Raw genomic sequence first — 26400 nt, 5'->3', positions numbered from 1 at the left:
TGCTTCATCCAGCGGTTATAATGGTGTCTAAAAATTGTCATCAGTGTACAATGTACATGCAACATTCAAATAAGAAAAAGTTTGTAATTTTATTTATTTTAATTTCATATATGTATAAATAAGGTATAAAAATTACATTACAATCAATTTGTACTGTTATCAAATAAAATATAAATAAGAAAAGAACAGCATTTAAATAACATCATTCCTGAATAACATAAATTAATGTAAAAACAAAAATAATAATTTTAGAAATTATATTCAAAAAAAGAATGATTATTTCCAAAAGTAGCTAAGCCTATTATGTGTTGATATTTAAAGATGATTCACATAGATTGTATATATGCACAATAACTTGGTTTTTTTGCAATTCATTTGCCAAAATATCAAATCTTAAAGCAGCTTCTGAAATCAAACTAATGGCCATTGCAAAAAATGCTGATAAATAAAAATTTAATTTAAAATCAGAAGGTGAACAACAATGAAATTATTTTAATCAAAATATCTATAGGATTTACAAAAAAAATATGCGTTAGTTAAAATTTAAATGTAAAGAATTATGGAATTGAGGTAACGCCGCCTGATTGTACACAATAGAGGCGGAGGTGAGTATAATCACTTGGAATTTCTCTGTGCACGACCATGAGGTATCCAGTCAGTGCAAAAGAAAATATTCTATGGTCCTTGATCATAGCTATCTAATGTGATATCACCGGGGTTTGGTCCGAGTCTAAAAGTTGCCTAAAAAAGAAAAATTGGTGCTTTCTTACAAGTAGCCGGTTGAGCATTAATAAAATTTTTAAATAAATTGGTAATAATGGGTTGGTTTTTTTTCCTATGCTAAACCCCTCTGTGGAGCCCTTTACCCGGATTTTCCTAACCCTGCGGGGCTACTTATTATTCGAACGAACCTGAGCTAAAGTAAAAAACAAACAAACGAAAAGCATTCACTCCCTTCTTAATTTCCATTTATTTCAAAATAATGGGGTCAATATCAGTGGTCATGAGGGTACTTGGTTTGATAGTGACAAAATATAAAAAGAATACTATGTACTTGTACAGTAAAGTTGATACATTATAGGGATCTTCAAAATGGATCTTGACATTATGAAAGGGTCCTCTAATTGATCCCTAAGGTTTGAATTTAATCTCATTTAAAAGCATATTATCTCAGTTTTAACCTTAAATTAAAAGAGTATAGAATCGAACCTGCAGCCAGAAGTAATTTCCAGTGAGTTTAAAACGAACCATTGCTGTTCCATCACCAGGATGACTCAAAAAATCCAGGTACTGAAAAAAGTTAGGTACATAATCAAGGTTTTCAAATGACTTTCGAAGATTTTCCATGTTTTCAAAAACATTAAGGAAAAAATCTTCGAACTGAAAAGCATTGAGAGAAAAAAATCTTTCAACGAAAACATCCAATATTGTAAATGCTAATCTTTCTAGTGCTCTGTGTAAAAGTAATAAACTTTAAAAATTGCAAATCTGGATGAAAATCATTGCCGAATTTTTAAGACCATATCGTATGTATAATAGTTAAGAAAGAAGACAAGGAAATACAGGTAAAGAAAGATGAAGTATCAGTGAAGAGCTCAGAAAATTATCAAAATAATTTTCGAAGGAAATTTTTTAATCAAAATTTAGTTTTAGGAAAATATATTTTTTAAAATAATTTAAGAAATGATTTCAGACATTTTAAACCAAAAATTTAAACGTCAGTTTGACTTTAACAAAGTATTTGTGAATCACTTTTTTGATAGTTAAGATTGCTTAGAACTTAAATGGTTTTGTGAAATTCCATTCATTTTGGTCCAACTGTTTTAACATATTACTGAGGTGAATTATCAAAAAACTTTTTTGGCTCACTGCCTCACTAACATAGTAAGGCAAATTTATCCCCCTAAATTTTTAGAGAGCCTTACTAATTTTAGTGAAGCAAAGGACTTTTAGTGAGGCAAAAGTTTTTTTAAGAATCCACCTCTGGATAGATTTAATCACTTAGTAATTCAAATACGAAAACCTAGAACTTAAATTATCTTGGAAATTGTGATTTTTTTCAAAGAAAATTTGTCAATGACTTCTATAGCAATAAATTTAGTAGATCTTGCTCCATAATCAGTAAATTAGACCAATAAGAACACAGTTTGGTTAGAAAGTATACACATTCTGCTACAAAAGGGCATTGATTTTTTAATTTTCTCCATAAATAATAAGTCCACCAAAAGTAGTTGAGATTCCTATAATACTTTTAAGAGAATTATAAAATGTCCTTCGTATTATAGTGTTATCACTTACCACAGGTTGAACATTAATGCGTTCGTTGAATTGTCGATGATATGCTTCCAATTTTGCATCTAAGTTTCCATTAAAACTAAAATAAAGATGATTATTTTGTCATATAAATAGTTATTTATTAGACAGCTTTCCGCGAAAATTACAAGATTAAAACCAGCTTTGAAGCCTCCAGGTGCCGAAGTCAAAATGAACTATACTACTAGGAAAATAGAAATAAACTATTCTAAAACAAAATTATTATTAATTTTATGATTGGTGTTATAATTTCGTGAAAAGTTGTCTGTAATTAGATGCAATACATGATTTTTCATGGAAAAATTTTATCCTAATTGAAAAGAAACCTTAAATTTCTTAAGAATTATAGAATAATGTAGACTTTTATCATTCTCCCATCCTTGCTTTCTTAAAAATACAAATAAAAATGACTAATTCCATCACATCTTATAACTTTGTAGAATTTAAATAAGTCTATTAATAAGTAAAAGCATTCACGATTAAATTCAATTGTTTGAACTTGAGTTTAATGCCTTTTTATAAACAAACTTTAGAAATATTTTTACCTTTCTGCATATTCTCTTTTTTCCCCACTGAAAAAAATAGTTATTAATTAAATGTTTATAATATATTCAAATGTAGCGGCCATGCCCCTAGAGGCCTCTAGAGAATAGTGAGGAAAGCCGACCCATTCAATTAAATTTCAGTTCTAAAAAGGAGGGTGTTATATTTTTTCATAGGGGTGATTTCGCTTTTGAAGGTCAAGGTATATTCCACTTAGTTGTAAATCTTCCCTAGACCTCTAAGAATGTTCACTGTAACGGAGAACCATATCAGTTCAGTGGTTAGCGAGAACCTTTACTACACACAGACAGCCACCCTTTTATTTTTATATAAGGTAAAATATAGCAGCTACATTCTAGATATTAGGGTTAAGAAAGAGATGGGATTGGTGTTCTGGAGAAATCCTTAGAAACGTAACAAAATTGGTTCAGAGGCTTTCCATTTTCTTAAGCGAAAAAAAACTTATTAGAGCCTTGCCTTGTGTTGACGATATGGCAATTCAGTCCGAGCAACTTACCTTACACGGATATAGTCACACAAAGGTGTCAATTGCTCCCCTCCCCAATTATCAGAAATTTCTTATTACCTTGGAAAGAAATAAAGGTGAAACTTATTATTGTCTATCCAATGTCTTAGATCTTCACAGGCTGCATATTTTAACATCTAAAATATTGAAGATCAAAGTTGTCTCTTTAGGGAATCCCCTCTAACTAGGTATCTTCTATCAATAACTTTAAAATTTTCTGGCGGTCAAACGGTTAACTGCAGCGCGCAGCATATGTAAAACACAGTAACAAGCCCTTTTCACTCCACAGGGGGAGCATAGGCCGCTGACAATTTCGCAGTGTTTCTGTAACAATGTGGCTTTTTAATGGATATGGGATAAGGTTGTCAGTCCTATGCCCTGTGATTGCGGTGTAAAGCGTCCATTTGCCCATCAGACAACCAACCCTTTGATTGCACGACCTTTGTCTGAGAAGTCCTAACTGTGCATGGTAGTGAGTTGCGCCTGTTTTGGGCCAAGGCATGCCCCCTACTCTAACTATTTATGTCGCGCACCTGACATAGCAGCAGTAAGAACCATTTTTACCGTCTATAGTTGTGACGCGGTGTCGGACCGAGATTCGAACCTATCACCTTCCCGACGACGAGCGGATGCGCTACGTGTTGAGCTACGGTCGCAGCATATGTAAACATACCAAAAAAGACCGTAGTCACATAATCGCGTATATTCTGAATCCGTACTCTTACTCTGTATTATTGGATGGTGGGTGTTACTAATTGTTTATAGAGATTTATCTTCAATCGTTTTTCTAAGCTCTGGCTGTGAAAAATACCAAGATCAATATAAAGCTTCTCTTAAAATTGTAAATTTAGCAGATCAGCGGACATATACAATATATGAACAGAAAATCAACTACTTTGCTGAACATGACTTTTCGCTTTCTGAATATTGAAATCCTTTATGAAAAACTAGCGGCTACGCCCCTAGAGGCCTCTAGGAGCACTTGAGAAGGGGGGATGCGAATCCAAAAGCCCTTTTTATTTTAGATTTTAAAAAAAGTTTAAATTTTTTTGGGGGGGATGGGAAATTTTTTTTCTAGGGGCGATTTCTTTTGAAAGGTTGGTGGTACCCTCCCCCAAAATAGTTATAAACCTTCCCGGGATCTATGAGAAGCTCTAGAGGCCTCTAGGAGCACTTGAGGAGGGTGGATCCAAAAGCCCTTTTTATTTTAGATTTTAAAAAAAGTTAAAATTTTTTTGGGGGGGGACGGGAAATTTTTTTCTAGGGCCGATTTCTTTTGGAAGGTTGGTGGTACCCTCCCCCAAAATAGTTATAAACCTTCCCGGGATCTATGAGAAGCTCTAGAGGCCTCTAGGAGCACTTGAGGGGGAATCCAAAAGCCCTTTTTATTTTAGATTTTTAAAAAAGTTCAGAATTTTTTTTTTTTGGGGGGGGGGCTGGGTAATTTTTTTCTAGGGGCGATTTCTTTTGGGAGGGTGTTGATACCCTCCTCCAAAATAGTTATAAACCTTCACGGGATCTATGAGAAGCTACCCTGTTAAGAAGAACCCGATCGGTTCAGCGGTTAGCGAGATCCTTCGGTACAAACATACAGACAAACATCCTGTTACTTTTTAAGGATAAACTTACATCTCTTTGAGTGTGACTGTTTAAGTCTGTATTTCCGAAATTTGAACTAAAAATTTAGATAATAATATTAAATATTTTCCAATACTTTTAAAATGAATTTTAAGGGACGTTTAATAACATTGCAGGGTCCATGGCACTAATATCCCAACTACTGCAGACAACTAACTCTTTAATTGTACGATCTTTTTATAAAGTACTAACTGTTAGTGTTCATGGAAATAAGTTCCGCCTGTTCTGGGCCAAGGCATTCCCTCTAATCTTGCTATTAATATTGAGCATCTGACGTATTGGAAATGAGATAAAATATCCATTCCTTACATAGTCCGTCTTTAATAACTTTTAATAATATTTTTTCATTTGATAGGCTCTAACCCTAAGAAAATTAGAAGATCAACGAACCATATGAGGGACAGTGCCAGAATAAGATTTATCTTACACTACTCCACCCCTGTTCTCTCTCTCTTCATTAAATATAATATAATATCATTATTCCTTAGCGCCATTTGCATCGCACGTATTCCTGCATTCATGTCCGACATTTTTAAAATAATTTAAACTCGCATAAAAAGAACCTGAAAATATTTTCTTTTGCTAAGTTGATATATGTTGCATAAAAAAATTGTCAAATTGTAATATGCTTTTCATAAAGCTTCATCTTTGAGTAGAAGGTGATGTGATTATTCAATCACTTCCCTTTTCCCTTAGATTTTAAAACACAATTTACACGGTTTGACAATATCCATAAATGCGAAGCTCTAAAATCAGAATGAAGACATACGAACAATAACTTTTGCAGAGTGTCATAACTTAATAAGCAGAACAATAATTTTATTTGTAGATCTAAAGAAAATTGTACATAAACTTGTTGCAAAATTGCTTACATAGGGGATGCAGTAAAAGGTCATACTTTAAGTTTTTGAATATTCTAAACAAAATGCTGTCAAAAAGTAAAAAATAACATTTTTTAAATGGACTTACGGACTTTCTGGGTACGTTGCTACGCTTCCTAAATAGTACCTAACTGTAATAGGAATCATCATGCAGTTTAAACAATAGGACAATTCCAACATAGTTAAATTAACGAAAAAAAGCTAACCGTTACGGACTGACCCTAATTATAGAAAAGCGTTGCTTTAAAAAGTAATTTATATTTTATAATTGTTTAACAATCTTACATAAGTATGACAACATAATAAAAGGAAAGTATAGTCCTTTCTCTTTCTTTCAATATTTCGTCTGCAAATATTGTGATACAAGCGCCGTCTCAAAAGTAAACTAGACGGCTGTTATGAGTGTCTGCTAGACTAGAGGAGAGGACACAAGTCTTTTAGACAAGTCCTGCTTAGGTTCAAATTTGCATGACCAGGGAAGGAGGGGACATTGGACTGTAATTTATACTGGTCTCTAAAATTTTTTAATCTGCATTATTTAGTTCAATAATTTGGTGAATTTTACTAAATTTTGATTTGGTTACACAAATTACATAATAGCATAAAGTCAGGGATCTAAAGGGATAAGACAATGGCCGATAAATTAATGTATATCACCAATGATTATACACAAAATGAACCCTTGTTTAGATTAGAATAAGTAGTTTAAACGTTTGGACATTCAACTTAATGAACCAACCAATCAAATTTATGAAAAGTGTCCAAAGTTGTTAAGCCAACGAATAAGAATATGTTATTATAAAACTTTGGCGACTAGTGTAATAAACAGACTAATGTTCCCTCCCTTCTGGCATAATGTCCATTAATTTATAGTCCATTGCCATATATCCCTAAAAGTCCCTATGAATGCTAGAGCTGCAAAAAATCTTTGCAAGTTATATTTCCTTCCACAAAAAGAAAGAAAGGAAAATTTTGTTAATATGTAGTTGCTCAGCAGTGGCAACAAATCCTTGTAATACGTTGTTTATTATGACTTTTCTTTATATACAGATTCAAAGTTATTTGTAGAATCACTCAAATTAAACTGTTTCAGTTTTATATTTGAAATTATTTATATTGCTTTTTAACGAAGTAGAGTGGGTAGGGGGATGGGACAGGGGACGGGGATTTGTTGGCTGAAGCGGCATGTGTCAATATGACCCCGCCCCCCCATCCCCTTTTAGGAAAATTTATTAATTATTATTTTAAACAGAGAAAAATTTGCTGTAATTTGAAAGAAAAAGTCTCGCATCTTAGGACATCCCCCCCCCCCCCTTAAATGCTACAATTAGATGGTAGGTTATTGGATCATAAGCATTTTTGGTAAGTTGTCTTAATACCAAGGGGCGTGCAAACCCAATGAGGTTATGAGCTACCCCCCCCCCCCTCCCTATCAACTGCCCCCATTCAGCCCCCTCATTTTAAAGGAAGCCTGAATGAATTACACCGCTCTATCTGCTGAAAGAGCCACAAGTAGACCTAGTACACAAAATTTGTTACAGACAACCTAAATTTCTGCTAAAAATTAGCTTTTAATTTTACTTCAAAACGATGTATTAATTTCTTAATTTCTATCAGGAGGAATGGAAAACTTTCAAAATTTTCATACACCTAAAATGTTATTTCAAAATTCATACAACTTTACAGTTATTGAAGCTGGAGGCTTCATATTTTGGGTATTGGGTCTACTTGTGGCAGTAATAGCGGTGTATTTGTTGCAGGCTTCCTTTAAATGTTAAATAATGCATCTTTTTGCCCACCCCAGTGAACATAAATGCCCCATTTTGTCCTGATATTTAGATTTTCAGATTTCATTTCTCTGTCTTTTTTACTTTGACATGTGTGTGTGGATGTATGTGTGTGTGAGTGTCGTAATTTGATAATATAATCAAGGATTTCAACATCCTTAATAGCAACGCTAGATAAATCACACACAAGGACTGACAAGCATTAAATATTAACAACAGAATAACAATGCTTTTTAAATCTATGACAAAAAATGAACAAAATTTTTGTTTTCCTGCTTCATACGGAAATGCCACGCTTGTGGAACCATGCCTTAATGTCATAGGAATTATTTTTTTAACATCATTTCATGATAATATAAGATGGAAACGTAGGATGTTCAAATAAAAAGTAATTAACAGTCACTTATGACATTGTGTCCTATCGTCATCACTCAAAAATCAAAATCGTTGCTGGCATTTATATTATGGGTCTAACTTACACCGATTTGGTACGATTTTCTATACACTAATGTGAGAGTCTCAAACTTTGTCAAAAAGGTTTTCCTGTTTCTGAACCAAACTGTATGTTATTGTACAAAGCCTATTATTATCAGTTTAACATCTTTGATTATGTCGAATTTCGGTTTCAGACTCGTTCCCGTCCCTTCCAGCAACTGGCCATCGCAAAATAAAACTAATGTGGTCTTAAGAGTGTCTTTAGCATATGCAAATTAATTGATTTGTGCATATAATAATATTTTAATAATTATGCATAAAAAAATTTGGTCTAGACCCCCAATAGAGATACCTATAATAATAGATTAGTTATTTTTTAAATTGCAATTCGTTTATTTCTAATGACCAATTTTAGTTAGGAATACTTTAAATATTCTCAAGAACTGTTAAAATGGTAGCTTTAACTGTTATGTTCAGAAAATAGCATCAATATAAAGGGAGAACGTCCTTGACTGATAGATAGGCTTAATCCAGTGTCATGAACAAAGGTTGCGCAATCGAAGTTATCTTTTGCTGTTACACCTAACGTTACAGCTTGTCGCATTAAGAGTTGATTACCAAGGTACGACTATTTCAAAGCTTCTTGTAAATGCATTCTTAAGGCATTTGAATTTTTTTGTTTCAATTTGGCGATGGCAATAAATTTATTTAGGGAATTTTTATTGTTTTACAATAAAACACACGCAATTTGAGATGTAATTAGGGTTCTTCCTGAAGCAAAATGTTCATAAAAACATATAGATTAATATTTTCTCAAAAGCTTAGATACTTTTCTATCAATCTTTTTTATTAGACAATGAAGTAATCTAAAAACACAAATGCCTCTCTAATAATTATAAGTTATTGTCTCTTTTTTAAGTTTCATGACCCCCACTAAGCATTTTAATTTAATGCATGCATAGTGAGGTCTTTGAACTGATTATGGTAAACTGAAGTGTGAAATTAATCATAATTTTCTAGGTAGTTTTGATTTATAGTTGATTTATATGGAAAAGAATAGAATGTAAAATCAAAAATATGTATATATTCGGGAACAGATTATTTATATATTATATAAATCATTTTATTTAAAAAGTAGAATGTATGTCTGTCCGCTAAGATCTCGCAATAAATTGGACCAAATAGTGCTCCTCTTCAGGGTCTTACACAAGTTAGGAAAAATGTACCCACTCCAAAAAAAATTATTATTTTTGATCTTGAAATAGATTGTTTTGGATAACCACCCCAAACTTTTATGAGACGCCTCTAGGGGCAGAGAAGCTAATTAAAATGATCTTTATTAATATTAAGATGCTTTTTTAATCAATTAAAAGAAATATTAGAATATTCTCTCAAATATACATTTATGAAGATCCGCACTAGTGTACTTAGTTGTTATTGTCTAACTATTAAGTACATTTCAACATATGCAAATTAATTATAGCTGAAAATTTAATAACAAGGATGAATCCATTCCACAAATGCAAGCTGCGCAGCTATCTAACTATGCTTTACCACCTCATTAGATGGTTGATATTATATCCAAAGGCACTAAACTCCCAACTTTTGCAAACTACATTGAACAAACCCTTTGTCTGTAAGTCCTTAATGTGTATGATAATGAGTTTCACATATTCTAAGCTGAGGCATTTTCTCCTTCTATAGTGAAGGTTGGAGGCATAATATATGTATAATTTACCTTTGAGCAACAATTATGGAGTACATACTTTAGAGTTTAAATTTAGCACCATTTAATTAAAACTCATTAATATAGTAGCTGCTATTGAAGATAGATGAATTCCATCAGTAGGTACAAATTTAAACGTCTTTACTTAGACGCAATGTAATATAAGAACAAAATAATATCATAAGACTCTACATGTACATGTACTTTTTACTTTTATACAATTTTTTTTAGGGGGGGGGGGACTTCTTATCATAGGGTTGATAGGTTTGTGTCCACATCTTCCAAAATAAATTGATACCATATAATACCAATACAAAGGATATCTGATTTTTATATCGTTAGAGCAGTTTTCTAGATTCTACTGGACACACTGCAACACACAAACACATACATCCAAATACTTTGGCATTCATGATAACTATGATAACGTAACGTTCAGTATCTCGTGTATAACTAAACTGAACAAAACTATCCGCCAACTTCATATTTGTAGCAAAATAGTTTTTGCAAAGTTTCAAACCAAATTTTTGCGTATTTCTAGCCGACGACGACGTCTAATTTTGAAATGAGGTCAATGAATTGGGTAAGAGAAGGATATCCAGAGGCGTGCACAGGTTTCACTAGGATTTATTTCAGGGGTAAGGTTGTGGTTTGGTTGGAATATAGGGATGGACAACCCCCCCCCCCCTTCCCCCTCTTTCCCATCCACCCAATTCTTTAGACTTTAAAGGTGTATTTTGACTTGGTATTTTTTCTGCACGGCCATTATGTGTAACTACATGTAGTCTAGAAACTAGCATTATAAAGAAGATAACTTGAAAAAAGCATATAATGATTTTGATTCATCTATAATTTTATTTGAATTTATTCTTTTATGGCTTTCTTTATAGATCTTAATAAATAAAATATATAAAAAGAAAAATTTTGCGAAACTTACAAAAGATTTTGATTTAAGCTTAATGGTTTATCTGAAGTATTACATAATGATTAAGTAATTATTTTTTTTTTAAATCAAGATGAGTAAACATGAAAGCTTTACTGTACTTAACATATCTAATTTATTGATAAAAATATATATAAAAAAGGCTGCTAAACATAATATTGTCTGTCTGTCTGTCTGTGTCTGTAAGTATGCATGTCTAAAAACAAACATGAAGAGACAAAAAAGCTTGCCTCTGTTTATTAGGATTTTTAAAACTAGGTTAGATGTCTACTGACTATATCCTTTAACATAATTTAGTAAGCTTTTTTTGTCTGTAGCGAAGGGTCTCGATGACCTCTATACCGATATGTTTCTCCTTTGCAGTGAAGTTTCTTATAGCACCAGTGATGTATTATAACTACTGTTGGGAAGTATATCTCAACCCTCCCAAGGGAAATCGCTCTTTAATATTAGTCTTCCTTCATCCCCCCCCCCACCCCTCCAAAAAAAATCCCCTGAAAATAGAGGCCTCTAGGGACGTGGCCGCTTGTCCTAAAATGTAAAGTAATAAGTTTTTTCTTAGAGGCTGAATTTGCTGAAACAGCAAGACGCGGATAAGTAAGTAATTTTTTTTCTTGTCTGTAGCTAAAAATCTCTTAAATTGCTGTTCCAAAAGAATAGTACTTTTTAGGTGAGCTCTTTAATTGTCTTGGGGTGGTTTTAGGCTATTGTATAACCTCCCCTGCTCTTCGCTAGAGACAAGAGGCGAAACAACTAGTTTTTTTTCATATAAATTGTTTCGTTATTATTAGTTCAATTCTTAGATAAGAGTTTCACTAAAACTTTATTTATTTGATTTATAATGAATTGAAAATATACTAGGAAAAATCTAAAAATAACGTCTGGCTTTCAGTTAAAAACTAAACAAATAAATAAATTTATTTTAATAATATGAATGAAAGAGTTTGCGCTTATGGCTCGTCATCCGCAGTCTCTGCTGAGTTCAGTCGCGCAGTTTACAAAAGGTTTAACATAAGCCGCGTGGCTTAATCAAGCCAACTAATAATGCTGACCCGGCGCTTTCTATAAAACCTACTTTTTGATAAACGAACCTACCTCCTTGTAAGATTTTTTATAACTTTTATATTTCCCCTGCAGGTGGTTCTAACCCTGCTGGGTCCTATCCCTATAATATACTAGCACTGCGAGGTTCTCCTAACCTTACGTAAAATAAGCATCATAAATATGTTTTTTTCCCTTAAATGTTCATTTGAGCTCCGGATGAAATATGAGGGAAAGTAAGCCACACTCGGGCTAAGCCACCCTCACCCTCAACAAAATTTGAATTTAGCCGAATCTGCGCATTCAGCCAATTACGTCCGAGCTTTTTTTTGGAGTGGGGGGGGGGGGAGGTGGTTAAAATGATGATGTTAAAGTTTTTTTTTAACGAATCTAAACTTTGTTTTTGTGCATCGCAGTTACACTAACGAATTAATGACTTCTTTATGGAAATGCTTTGGTTCTTTTAGAAATTTTATCAAAAGTTTCTTAGGGTAAAAATGAAAAAAAAATTATTTTACCTAAAATTTTTAAAATAAATTCGTTGTGTTTACAATAATATAGGCAGAGGCGTCCAGAAGGGGGTTGATGCACCACTCTAGGTGTCAACCACCCAGCACCCCCTAATACAGCCAAGGGGGTGTTAAGGTATAAAAAAGGTTTATAAAAATTAGGGACGCTTGTTTAGCTTTTGATTGAGTGGACTCTTAGAGGGTGTAACCAATTCATGACACTAAAAATACACCCCTCTTTTTGTCTGTTATACACACAACTCAATTCTGGTTTAAGTGGTGTGGCAAAACCTTCTGCACGCCCCTTAATTTAGATATGTAAATTTCTTAAATATTATAATTCTTATTTAAAATTTCTCTCTGCTACAATATTCTACATCTTAACAGTGAAGCTTTTTATGAGTCACATTATAGCTTTTATAGATTTTAGCTAAAATCATTTTTATTTAATCTAACCTAAACGCAAACACTATATTTATGTAGAATTCAAGATTATTTCTTAATTTACATAAATTATGATTAAAATTGAACCAATAAAAAAGCAGGAACTGAAGGAATATTCTGATTGGTCGAAATTTTATCAAATATGCAAGTTGTTCTCCACAGTGGGATAGTATTTCCAATTTTAAATTTTTATTGATATTTAAGATTTGTTAAAAATAAATTAATTGAATATCCTTTTTTTAAAAGTATCAAGGTTTTTTTATGACAACTGAACCGATCGAGTTCTCCAATTCAGGTTTGCTCCACATAAGTTTCAGGTTGGTTTTAGGTTTTTATTTTTGAATAGATTTAAGTTTTGAAAGGGTTTTAGCCTTTTTTCTGAACAACCCGCCTTCACCTACCCTTCGAAAACAGAGTCCCCATTTCATTGTTAAAGTCTTTGGATGGTTTTATGCTATTTTTCTTCACTTCACTACACTACAAATACAATGCTCTGGATGCTAGGGGCGCTGAATTAGAACTGGTTCTCAGGATAACTAAAAAATCAAGTATGGCATCGTATTACAGACAACTTCCAACGAATAATAAAATAAAAGTCATAAGATTTATACAAGCTTATTTAGTCCGGGCCTTCGTCCCCTCGGGGATAACAAAACTCGTTTTCATCCTTTTATTTAAGTATCAGCGGAAAGCTGTCAATAACACCATACTATAAATAACTATTCTTTGATTTACATAAAGGTAATCAATAAAAAATAACTGCTTCTACAAATAAAAAGTCTATTTAATTTTACTATTGAATAAAATTATTTTTATAATTTCCAAGCAAATTTCACTGTGGTGAACAACTTGACATTTTACCGCCAACTTGCATTTTATTGAATAAGATACAATGTACCCCAAAAATTTAATGAGTATAGCGCCACAGCTCATACATGTTAATTTTAATTTAACTCTCAAATAATAGGCAGGGTATGTCTCTAAATTGAAAATTATTATGAAGCATTGTGGATGATAACTATGACATGTTTTTGTATTTAAATATTTAGGAATCATTTATTTATAAATAGGCTGTCAATACAGACAAACACACAGCAATCTTAAATTGTCTTTTTAGTAGAAAATCTACTCTATAAAATATGTCTCTTCATCTGTAACGCCTATAGTTTTTAAAAGCTACTTTTTGATGTAAGCGTCTTTTCCATATATGAATAAAAAAGATGTACAAAAATGATTTATAAATTTTATTAATATCAATTGAAAAATTACAAAAAAAATATTTGCATTGGTTTATTTAAGCTCTCCATGTTCTTATCAACAAAACTATTCTATAGTTCTTGGTTTCTACAACGTAGGTCATCATTTACAGAGCTCTAAATTTCTTGCAATGTGATTGTTTAACCCACCATTTGTAAAGATCTGTGTAAACTTTTTCGTCTAATTCTTGCGGATTTTTAAAATTATGCTCAAGATGATTTTCTTGCAGATGTGTATCTGGTTGCTCTTGAATTCTTCCATTAGAATGTTCCTGATCATTTTTACCATTCGGTTGTCCATGAAGTTTGGCACATAAATCACAGAACGCCTACCAAATAAAAATAGATTTAAACGAGAATAATTCTATTCAAGAAAGCGGAGTAAAATAATTTAAAAGTACCATACATTTTTTATTTGACAAATTTCAAATTTTTTATAAAACGCAGCTGCAGTCAATCAAACTTTTAAAAATTTGCTGTAGCTCTCACAATCCTCAGCCGAAACGGCAGTAGACAGTAAGTCTATATCTTAAACAAAAAAGACAATCTCATACAGTAAGTTATCCACCTATTGATAGATTTGGACGCAACATAGTTATAAAGTAGCTGCCATTGTATAAAGTTTTCTAATGCCTTTTTATCATATGCAGGGAGCCAGGGACAGAGGACTGTAAATTACAATGGTACCCAAAGTTTTATCACCACTATATCTTATTCGTATTATCAAAAACTTTGGGTACTTTAATTTATTTTTTTGTTTAAAACTCTTCAACAAATAATTTTAATCTACAGAAAGGGCAATTTTGTTTAACACCATGTAAATTAATTTATCTCCATTGTCTTATCCCTTAAGATCCCTAATTCTATAATATAACCTGATTGAGATCTTGTGTTGAGGTTCTAACTTGATAAAATTGCTTCCACCAGAAGTATGAGGCATACAGAGCATCATCCTTCATCACCTTAATTTAAACAACAACAAGGATGACAACATCCATAAAAGCAAAATAAGCTCTTGTAGAGTGTCAGAACTGAACATGCAAAATATAGATTTATAAGTTTTGATAAAATTGTACGTAAATTTGTTGCTAAACTTCTTAAATACCTAATAATGTTTAAGGATATACTGAAATTTTTAGGACGTGATTATAGAGATGCATAGCTTTTAATATTGTACCTTATTGTAATAGGAATCAGTACTCCAAAAATCAGATCAGTCGGATGATTATAACACATAAAAATTTGTTGTTGAAAAAGTTAAAAATCATTATGTTCAAAATGAACGTACTGACACTCTGATAACGATTATAGGGTTGATATGCTTTCTTAATCGTACCTAACTACTACAGGAATCATCTTGCAAAGTTTGATATTGACAGGACTATTCTAACATGCCTAAATCAACGAAAAAAGCAAACTGTTATGGACGGACTGACCCTAATTATAGAAAAGCTTCGCCTTAAAAAATAAAGTAAATTTGTGGTGGGACATTTGTTTTTTTTTGTGTGTAAAATATGATATTTGTATATGTGTTGGTGTGCTGTTATTCAATTCAATCATTCCACTAGTAATTTTGGAAAGGTGGGCCTTCAGCTGTTTAGGTTGATTTGACCTTTAACTATAATTGTAGCTAGTGGCTTTGTCTCTTGCATCAATTACAAACCCTCTGCAGGTAGAGGGGAGTCAATAAACATTTTTTATGATTGAAGAAATTAATCAAAACTTAACCTCACCCAGTGAATAAAAATCTTCCCTGGACAAATTTAAAATTGTAGAATGATCAGCCATTTACGAGATCTATGCCGACATACATACATATAGACATCCTTTTACTTTAGTACACGAGAAAGAAAACAATGTTACCTTTTCAAGATATTTGGCTAATTCCTGTACAGATGGGAAGTCAAGTGCATTAATGTACGAATGCCGCGGTGCAAACTTTTCCATCTCAGCTCCATTGTACGTGACGGGCACCATATTGTATTTAAGTACATTAAAGAACTTTTCAGTGACGTAATCTGTACATAAGGAGTTCTCAAATGAAAGGTAGAATTTATATTCTTTTTCAATCTTGGCATAGCAGTCTGTATCATCTGACCTGAAAAATATCTTGATTATTATATATACCACATTTCTATTATGGTTTTATGGACAGTTGTACGCAGATACTGAAAGAAAAAATAATTTCATTCACCCAGGATATAAAGGTAAATTTCAATTAATACTTCTAGTTTAAACAAACTTACCAAGTGGTACCAAAAATTTGTAAGCCACCAAATAAGAGAAATTGCGTATAATTCGTTGGGTATCAGTCAAATATACAGTCCAATGTCCCCTCACACATTAATTAGTAAATTAATGGCATTGATAAAATGTGAAAAATAAAAAAAAATTATAAATGAAATAAATTACCTGGGACACTCTTTCCTACCACATCTGCCATAGATATCAATATCTTCAAAATATTTGGAAAGCTTTTTCACATACCGTTCTCTTCGGGCCTGAAGTACAATAGAGATGTATTTTTATTCTGAAACTAACACACATACCAGAGAATGAAGTTTTAATATATTTTACAGTTGGCAATTATTTTATGAATTTCAGTTCGTCCATTTACCAGTAATGCTATTTTTCATCTATTGAAACACCAATTAATTATAATTTACTTAAATAGGAGGGATTTTTCTCAGATATAAATTCAGCTCTTAATCAACTGATAGCTTTGACTATAAGGGTTTCGCCCCTTGAGATGGTGGGGGCGGGTTTTAGCGACATACATACTGACATACATTATTGTAGAATTGCATACATAAAACAAATAACTGTAATGAGTCAGTAATAATCCATTTCTTCAGGTGCTATATCTATAATTCAAAATTGCCATAACAAAGGGAGAAATATACCTAGTAAGAAAGCAGCTCATAGTGCCTAATAAAAAATGATGTCATACAATACAAATGACCAATGATAAGCTTTTATATTTTGTATTAGCTCGTTTTTTATTGAGCACTATTAGCTGCTTCTATAGTAAGACCACTCACTATTCAATTATAATAACTTTAGTTGAAGGAAATTTTATTATCTTTCATTGTTCTTTACTTCCTGACAATAACATTACCTGTGTAGCACAGTGTGAAACAAACCAGGCAGCTGTCCTGTTCTTTCCAGCGGCTAAAAACTGGTTCTTAGCACCAAAACTTCTAATGTATTCGTCAAGATTTTCTGGTAAAGGCTTTATCTAGAAATAAATATAGAACATGTTTTAGTAGTAATCTTTAAACCTTATATATGTCTCTATATATTTGTCTCTAAAACTTATAGTTCTTAAGTTCCACCAAAAATGTGTACCTCCACCCCCCCCCCCTCAAAAAAAATATCTGTACCCCATCCAGTATTGACCTCTTAATATAACCAAACATGCAACAGATTTAGCTGATTGCACCCAAAAAAATATTATATTTTGTATAACTTGTACTAAAGATAATGGAACTTGTAAATCTCATCAACAATATATTGGACAAACAGGACGTAAAGCAGTGGATAGATTTAGAGAACACAAAAATTCAATTGAACCAAATTCTGTAAAAACTGTAGGACAACATTTTTCACAAAATGGCCACAACCCTTGCCATTTACAATTTGTTCCTTTTGAGCAACTTAAAAGTAATAATCCTTGGATAAGATTAGCCCGTGAAAAATTTTATATTAGAAAATTTGAACCATTGTTAAATCGTAGAACTTGATTCAAAATGCAGTTGCAATTGTTTTTAAAAAAATATTTTTTTCAAACTATATACCCTTCCCTTTCTCTCTCTTATTACACAGCCAGTTTGACCGCTTCTCCTTTATTTGATGTTTGGATGTGTTATAGTAAAGATCTAAACAGTAGCTGTGAATTTAAAATTTTATTTTTTATGATATATTTTAACATTTTGACTATTTTTGTATAATTCTTAATGCTTTTTTTTCATTTATTTATGTTGTTGTTTTCTATTACAGATGCGATTGATAATGAAGATTTTTTTCTTTGAAATATATTTCGTTATGAAGCAGCAGTAGTTACTAATTTATAAATGTTATGGTTGAGATAGATTTATAACTGTTAAAAGTACCCCAAAAAAAGTCCAGTTTAGCAGCCGCGCGTCAGCCGCGACTAAGCCTCAAATTTAAACCCGTTTAGCTGGTTTGAAAGTTTTTTTTTGAAAAGCGGGATTGCAATATTTAGGTCAGGTTTAGACATCCACATGATTTTTTAAAATTGTAGAAGGTTGCTTTCCCTGAGGCTTTCTGGCGTCTGACGCGCGGCTGCCGAGCACTGAGTTTTATACATAGTTTTTTTTTTATTTTCAGAACCTATGAACAAATATAAAATTGATTATGAATTTACTTTCGCCCGTCACAACAATACATATAAATCAAAATTATTTAGGTAAACTTTGTCATACAAAATCTGATTTAAGGGACTAGTTGAAATATAATGAACTACTTTGTATTATACATAGATATATTTACTGGCTTTATGATGTTTGTTAACACCTAAGCTAGGATCAAATCAACATTGTTTTGCCTCAACCTCTTTCTTTATTTATTTCTCCAGAAAAACAAAAGTGCAATGAATGATTTAACGAAAAACAATAAAGCCTTGTACAAAAATCAGATGAATAAAATACTATGTAAGAAAATGATTTTTCTATATAATAGAAGTCATATTAATGAATTCATTGTACAATCTAGTTTCATTCAGATTATAGATAAGGTATCATTCAAATAGAATAGTTGTTGAAGGTTTACTTCCAAGGAAAAAAAAATTTTATCTTATAAGATATGAATAGAGGATTTGAAACCATAAACTTTTTTCATTCAATTTTGAATGACCTTTAAAATCGTGTTAGTGGATTGTAGGTTAGGTTAGGTTATATTGGGTTAGGTAATTGCCCCAGAGGGTTGGGCAATTTGCCCCGCAGGGTTAGAGCCCCCCGTAAGGGCTATAAATAGGAGAAAATCTACTGTGAAAAATACGAAGAATCGCCCCTTAAGGTGTGTTGCCACGAAAGGGACTATACCCGATTTTTTCTGTACATAAAAAATATTCTTTAGATGATGCTCATATTCCTAAGAATTTAGTAAGTTTTTTTTTGTTTGTAGTGAAGGATCTTGCTAAACTCTTCTTATATGTCCAGGGAAGTCTGAGTCCCTCCTTTAGGTCATTGACGGACGGAGGAACGGAAATGCCCTAATTATAGAGTAGCTGAGCTACATGAAAGCTTCCTTTACCTGTACAACCTGTAGAAGTCTGAGTCCCTTCTGTAGGTCTTTATTGGACGGAAGAGCGGGAATGCCCTGATTATAGAGTAGCTGCGCTACCTGAAAGCTTCCTTTCTGAACCACTATTCCATGGGACCTGTAGAAGTCTGAGTCCCTTCTGAAGGTCTTTATTGGACGGAAGAACGGAAATGCCCTGATTATAGAGTAGCTGCGCTACCTGTAACCTTCCTACCTGAACCACTCTTCCATAGGGCCTGTAAAAGTCTGAGTCCCTCCTGTAGGTCATGGTCCAGTTGAAGAAGTTGTTCATACTGCTGATATCTGTGTACAGGTACTGAGCAGACTCCATTATATAGTGTATATACCTAAATAAAATTCATACACTTATTGAATAAACATTAGCCTCTTACAATTTGCAAAGTCGGATAAAAAATGTAAAATTCCTATTTTGTTTTTGTTTTAACCTCTAATATATAGAATATTTAGAAAAACAAGGACGAACTGCCATAAGTAAGACGATGAGAGGAAAAAGGGAGCATTACATACTTATCAGCTATCACTCAGTACCCTTTTTTTACAAGAGTTATTGTTCGTTTGTTCTTCCTTCTAATATTAGAGCTTCGCTTCTATGGATGTTGTCATCCTTGTTAAGACTAAAACTCTAAAGACTAACATGTTTGGTTTGTTACATATACAAGAAAAAAGTAAAAATCTTATAAAGTTTGAAAATATAAACAAGGATGACAACATCCAAAGAAATTTATGGACAAAGGGACCAAGTGGACAGTAGAGCAGATGTTCATTGGTAAAAAAATGTTTCTGACGGACAGACAGCCATTTAGAATTACAGAGTAGCTTTGTTACTAAAGATAGAATTTATAAGGAAAAACAGAACTGCAAAGCCATATTAAAAAGGATTTTATCATGGATCTAAAGAGATAAGCCAATGGGCGATAAATTGAGATGAATCAATCCCCAAAGATGGGAAACAACATAAATAGTTCATCTATAGATTGAAATTTTATTGTTTGAAAAGTTTTTACACTTTTAGTTTGAACCAACAATTTAATATTTATAATAAGAGTACAATTTTTTTGACCAACCAAAAAGTGGGCCTGTTCATAAAACTTTAGGTACCAGCAGGGACAGGTACCAGCATCATTTATAGCCCAACGTCCCCCTTCTCCCTGCGATTTTATTTGATTGACGTCTGTAAAATGCCTCTTCTAAAGTTTTAAAATATTTTCCTAATTTTTGTTGAAAGATAAGTAAAAAATGCATAAATAGGACACATATGTTAATTTTAGTAGCGAAGCTACTCTATAATTCACTTTGTCTGTCAGCTAAAATTTTGAGTGTAGATTACCATGACATGTGCGCATCTAATCTATACATTGTGTTGTCCATCTGTCTATTAATTGGGGTGCTAGATCGATTCCTAGATTTTTACTTTTTTGCAATTTTCTCAATTCCTGTTCAAGATGAATGGCTGGAATTTTCAGGGATTAAATAAATTCAAATTCTACATATTTCCATCAAGTTTTATTAAGATGCCTTTATTGGTTGGGGTGCTAGATCGATTCCTAGATTTTTAGGATTTCTTGATTTTTTCGATCCCTATACAATATAGACAGCTGAAAATTTCAGGGATTGAATAAGTTTAAACTCTACATATTTCCATCAAGTTTGATTACGGTACCCTTATTAGTTGGGGTGCTAGATCGATTCCTAGTTTTTAAAGTTTTTGTGATTTTCTTAACTCCTGTTCAAGATAAACGGGTGGAATTTTAAAAGGTTTCGTGATTTTTATTATTGAAATTTTTTATAACATACTCTAAAGATCATTTTCCCAGATGTCTATTCATAATTTTTGAGCTTCGCTACTTAATTATGGATGTTGTCATCCTTGTTTTAGTTTAAAATGTGGCCAATTTCCAAATTATTTCATTAAACGTTGAAATAATGCATTAATTAATTCTAAAATCATATTTTAATATCCTATTATAAAAAGTATTATTCAAAATTTAAATTTCTGGCGTTTTAAGAAAAGAAACAATGGCGGCCAAACTACATTTTAGCAGGTTTTTGGCTATTTTAATATGTTTGTCATATTTCCCCATATCTTTGGTATTTTTTGTCCAATTTTAAAACTTTTTTTGCATTAACAGTTTCAAAATATTTTTTCCCATTGTTATGTGCATCTAGTATGTAATTTACTTTAACCGTCTTCATCATACAAAATAAACAAGGTTTCTTGTTAATTTTCTCCAATAAATCTATTCTTGATTTTAATAAATACACTTTAAATCTACTTCTACGTATTCCCATCCACAATTTTTTGTGCTTCGCTACTTATGGATGTTGTCATCCTTGTTTTAGTTTAAAATGTGGCTAATTTTCAAATTATTTCATTAAACGTTGAAATAATACATTCATTAATTCGTAATTATGAGTACGAAATAATTTGATAAGAATTATATTTTAATATCATATTTCAATATCCTATTGTAAAAAGTAGTAAGGTTTTCTTTTGTCTATTAAAGGCCATTTTAAAAAAAACGACGAATTAATGGGCGTTGCCAGAAAAAGGGACTATACCCAAAAATTGTACTCCATAAGAACAGTTTTCCCAAATGCTGTAATAAACACGGACTTAGACACACTTAGATTATATAGGATTGTGATTTAACCTCAAATCTCTGGTAAGATTAAAAATTAAGACGTGTTTTGAACCCTAGTAAGCTTTCAAAGGGTAAACAAGTTTTTATAAGATATTTTCCCCAGGGATTTTCCCACAAGTAAATGTCGAGAAGTGATCCCCCTCTACTTATTTTGAAATAATTTGGGTTGTAATTTTTTCCTGTGTCTACCTCCTGCAGGGTGGCCGAACCCTTCGGGGCTACCCAGTACCCAAAATAACCTAGCCTAACCTAACCTAAAGAAATAAACAAACAAACCAAAAATCTCTTCGACTTCTTATTTGAATTAAGGGGGGTTTCTGTACTCAATAAGTCACTATAAGGGAAATGCTGATTAAACTGGCTAAGCTCATTTCAGATCTTCCCTGAAAAGAATAGGGCATGTTATATAATATAATAAGATTTACTTTTAAGTTTCTTTTCACAGATTTTTATTATTTCTAAAGAATCCTCATTTGTAAGGAATCATATCCAAAATGCAAAAGTAAACTTTTTTTGCGTCCTCTGTCCTGATTTGACAGTGCTCTCTCTCTGGTTCTCCTCAGGTATAAAAGAAATGTTTAACCCAAGAAGAGCACATTCACAAGTGTACCAGTGTCGAAGATGAAGCTAGAACTATCAAGCCTTGTAATAATCTGCCTGTATCTGAGCTCACTGCTGAGGCAAGTGGCTTCTTCACCATTATCTTTCTCCAGTATTCTCTACCATCACAATGGGATAAATCCGAACACCAAGCAAATATGGATCAAAGAAGTCAAGATTCCTGATAAGGATAAAGACAATACAAATGCCAATGATAATAATACTAAAGATGAGCCGACAGCATATGAAAATTCTCTGATTGATCCTGTGTTGAGGGTTACTTATAAATTTGTTGACTTCAACAAGGAGCCAGTGATTAAAGTTGTTTTGGATGAAAAAGCTGCTCTTGTTCCCAATGAAGATTCTGAGATCACATCTAAACAATTATGGTAAGTTTCAAATATTATTTTTTTTAGTCAAAGTTTCATAGCTTTCAACTTAAAGAATCAAATTGAAGAAAAAAAACTATTTGGAATTTTTTCTTTAGATATTTTTAGATAATTAGGTAGTGCTTAAAGATTTTAATTTTTCCATTTTTTTCAGGAGATGTTTAATGAGACCATTTGAAGAAGATAACACAATTATCAATAAATTATGGAAGAAATTATGCAGCATAAGAGTTAAAAATATGACCAAAAAATCAAAATAAGATTGTTAATTTTCCAAACCTTTTAATGTGTTTGTTTGTATATAAAAATTGTATAATTGAATGTTTATATTTTTATCATTGAGTGATAATGTATTTGTTTATATTTTTATTATTGAGTGATAATGTATTTGTTGATATTTTTACATTCCCTAAATCTAAATAAATATTTTATATAGACTTTTGGTTATTTTACTCACATATTATCTAAATCCAAAAACATATTTTGATTACAATTTTGTTTAGTTAGTATGGAAATTTTTGTAGAAGTCGGGTTCAACGCAAGGTTTTATTTGAGAAGCTACTTTATAACTCAAAATGACCGTCTCTCTGCAACGTTTTGGGGAAATTCCATTTTGTCAGCTCTAATTCAAGATATAAGACGGAAATTAGTTGTCAACATTCCCATTACTAGACAATATCTTTAGCCGCTTTTGTTCTATACAACTAATTTCCCCATATCTTTAGTGTTTGTGGTCCGATTTTAAAAACTTTGATGAGAAAAGTTTACAATTAAGTTCTGCTTAATTGTAAGTGATTTTGTGTCTATAGATGAAAGGACAAGTAGCTTTATTTTTGTATTGAACAGGTCTATCTAAATAACCAACATTAGCGTTGAAGTCTACACTAAAGCCATAGATTATTTCAGCAATATTTCGAACCAGCCAATATTCTAAAGTAACAGAATGTATGTCTGTGTGTACGCCCTTCAAGATCTCGTGAACGGATGGACTGAAAGTTGCACAATTTTTAAGACAAGTTTCATAAGTTTCCCTCCCTCTCCATTTAAAATATGAAAGAAAAAATGATGTGAGAGGGGCGATTCTACACCTCACACTTGAGGCGAATTCATTGGTTATTTGACAAAGTACCTTTGTTTTCTGTTCCTCTTTTTGGGTAAATCATTCCAGTCCAACGACCTCTGGTGAAATAGAATTGCATCAAAATCTTCAACTTTCTTCAAAGTTCTGTAAATAATAATATAAAGAATGAGATCGAATCTATATTTTATTCTTATTTCTTGAACCATAAGATCAACTGCAATGATGTTTGATATGTTCAGAGAAATTAAGTGAAAGGAAAAATATAAATACAGATAAACTTTTCAGTATAATTTAAATAACAAAATTGAACCATGATTTGAATTTAGTTCACACTTTGGTGTTATTTTTTTTCATGAAATTGTATATTAGACTAAAGTTAACCAACAATGAAAATGTAAATTTTGTTGTCATGTCAGAAAATAAGTAATTTTTCTAATATATTAATTTTTGCTAAACCAAATCTGCCACCTGTTATCTGTAGTAAAACATCTGGTTTCTGGACAAAGGTTCCAGTAGAAAGGGTTTCGTCCAAATCCAATATCATACTCCTAAATTATCACCAATTAGTAGCTAGGATGTGTGTTTGTGTGTCTGTCACAGTCAAATCACAGTAATGGAAATTATTCTAAGGCTGCATAATGCCTGTTTTTATTCGCGGTGCTACTCTATAATTTTACTTTGTCTGCCATTCTGTAAATGCTTTCTCAGCTGTTATTTAAGATAGACTTTATATATTTTTTATGTAAAGATAACCCTTACAAATAAACAACCTATATACAATATACATATATTTAGATATAAAGGTTTCATGATTTTCTATTCTTTCTCCTCATTCTCTCCCCCTTTTTCAGGACCACTAAACATCTGCTCTATATCACTGCTAGGGACGAAGCCATTTGTAGAAAAAGGATACTAATAAAATGTGTTATTTAATAAAATGAGGCCTCTTGCATGTTATTAAATTTTGTTAAAGCAATGTTTTTCTACATTTAGTGTAGGTGCGTGGTTTGTTTATCCGTCTGATCCGTCTTTATGTTGGATATGGATTTTTATCTATAAATAACATTTTTTACATAATGCGTGTTATAGTAGTGATATCTTGACACTCTTAAAGGCAAAGCATCTCTATATTTTTTTCTAGAACTAAAAGTATATGTCCAGATTCGACATCCATTCAAAAATAATTTTACGACTGATTTTCATTTACTTCATTTTTATTCAGACTTCTTACATTCCATTTTTTTACTTAAACGGGCTAGTGCTCTACTTTTAATAGTCAATGTTCGTTTGCCCTTCGCTTTAATGGATGTTATCGTACCCTTGTTATCAATAAATTTTCGTTCTTTTCACGCGTTTATAAAAATATTTTTAAAAACATCATAAGATTAACATTAATTAAATTATACATAATTTTTTTTTCAAAACAGAATCCTAATAAGTAATAATTGTAATTTTTTGTTTAAGAAGTTAGTTACAACATATTTTCAAAATATTTTTTACAAAATGTATAAAAATAAAGATCGTTTCACGAATATTAAAAAAAATCATAAAATTAAAACAAGTTTTGTTAGCCTGGGCCTTTGACCCTTTCGGGGTTAACAAAACTGGTTTTAATCTTAAAATTTTTCATTTTTATATCCGCAGAAAGTTGTCTATAATGCGATGTGATGAATGACTATATTCTGATAATTGTATAATATATTGTTACTTCTTACCTATATCGATCATCTCTCACAAATCTTAATCAGGAATATGATATCTGTAACTACTTTTTTGTTTCAGAGAAAAAAATAGTTCTTAACCATCGCGCATAACCATTAGAGGAGAGTGACGCAGTCGCTAGTGAATTAATTTACATTCTAACAAACAACTAAAGTTAAAAAGACACGCATAAAAGATATTATTATGAAAATTAAAACTATACTAGAATATTCACCTTGCTACCATAAGCTTCATTCCAGAATAAAATAAACTTTAAATTGATGTTGCTAGATGTCTCGTTTTGTCTGGATTTTAGCACAGGAAGGTTTATATTGTCTCCATAATTGTTGATATCATATTCAGGTTTAAAATCTTTATCATGAAATTTTGAATAGTTAATTTTCATTAAGCTCAAAATATAAAACACCAAATCATCATCAGGTCCGTACTTTTATCCAATTTAACCTAACCTAACCTGACTTAAAACAAGGATGACAACATCCATAAGTAGCGAAGCACAAAAATTGTGGATGGGAATACGTAGAAGTAGATTTAAAATCAATAATAGATTTATTGGAGAAAATAAACATGAAACCTTGTTTTATTTTGTATGATGAAGATGGTTAAAGTAAATTACATAC

General features: G+C 31.9%; 3 protein-coding genes across 3 annotated transcripts; 1 reads left to right on the top strand and 2 right to left on the bottom strand.

Moving 5' to 3' along the window:
• Positions 1-80: 80 nt before the first annotated feature.
• Positions 81-5590, bottom strand: LOC145316941 (uncharacterized). The gene is made up of 7 exons (XM_080157787.1): positions 5506-5590; positions 5012-5059; positions 3443-3519; positions 2859-2885; positions 2299-2374; positions 1210-1290; positions 81-741 (listed from the first exon to the last, which is right to left on the bottom strand). The coding sequence occupies exons 1-7, from the start codon at positions 5548-5550 to the stop codon at positions 676-678; spliced, it is 420 nt and encodes a 139-aa protein (XP_080013913.1). The 5' UTR covers positions 5551-5590; the 3' UTR covers positions 81-675.
• An 8425-nt stretch (positions 5591-14015) lies between these two features.
• On the bottom strand, positions 14016-26165 carry LOC145315444 (alpha-(1,3)-fucosyltransferase C-like). Its single transcript, XM_080155426.1, has 9 exons — positions 25995-26165; positions 24527-24606; positions 24107-24202; positions 19540-19672; positions 17161-17280; positions 16455-16543; positions 15906-16140; positions 14918-15004; positions 14016-14371 (listed from the first exon to the last, which is right to left on the bottom strand). The coding sequence occupies exons 1-9, from the start codon at positions 26163-26165 to the stop codon at positions 14150-14152; spliced, it is 1233 nt and encodes a 410-aa protein (XP_080011552.1). The 3' UTR covers positions 14016-14149.
• On the top strand, positions 22479-23253 carry LOC145316927 (uncharacterized). The gene is made up of 2 exons (XM_080157756.1): positions 22479-22977; positions 23132-23253. The coding sequence occupies exons 1-2, from the start codon at positions 22610-22612 to the stop codon at positions 23235-23237; spliced, it is 474 nt and encodes a 157-aa protein (XP_080013882.1). The 5' UTR covers positions 22479-22609; the 3' UTR covers positions 23238-23253.
• Positions 26166-26400: the final 235 nt, after the last annotated feature.

Source organism: Acartia tonsa, chromosome 4 (genome assembly GCF_053477335.1).
Source record: "Acartia tonsa isolate MP-2025a chromosome 4, ASM5347733v1, whole genome shotgun sequence".
NCBI classification, from domain to species: Eukaryota; Metazoa; Arthropoda; class Copepoda; order Calanoida; family Acartiidae; genus Acartia; species Acartia tonsa.
Note: the sequence above shows the minus strand (reverse complement) of the source record. Positions and strands in the feature narration are given on the sequence as shown.

Bases quoted from the DNA above. Each gene is read 5' to 3' on its own strand.
- LOC145316941 (XM_080157787.1), bottom strand. From the start codon at position 5,550: ATGTCGGACATGAATGCAGGAATACGTGCGATGCAAATGGCGCTA. The intron at 2,375-2,858 runs GTAAAAATATTT...TCTTTATTTTAG, and splicing joins AAAAGAGAATATGCAGAAAG to TTTTAATGGAAACTTAGATG. The intron at 742-1,209 runs GTTCGATTCTAT...TTTCTTTTTTAG, and splicing joins GAAATTACTTCTGGCTGCAG to GCAACTTTTAGACTCGGACC.
- LOC145316927 (XM_080157756.1), top strand. From the start codon at position 22,610: ATGAAGCTAGAACTATCAAGCCTTGTAATAATCTGCCTGTATCTGAGC. The intron at 22,978-23,131 runs GTAAGTTTCAAA...CATTTTTTTCAG, and splicing joins ATCACATCTAAACAATTATG to GAGATGTTTAATGAGACCAT.
- LOC145315444 (XM_080155426.1), bottom strand. From the start codon at position 26,165: ATGAAAATTAACTATTCAAAATTTCATGATAAAGATTTTAAACCTGAA. The intron at 24,203-24,526 runs GTGGCAGATTTG...TATTATTTACAG, and splicing joins TGTTTTACTACAGATAACAG to AACTTTGAAGAAAGTTGAAG. The intron at 15,005-15,905 runs GTAACATTGTTT...GTTTAAATTAAG, and splicing joins TAGCCAAATATCTTGAAAAG to GTGATGAAGGATGATGCTCT.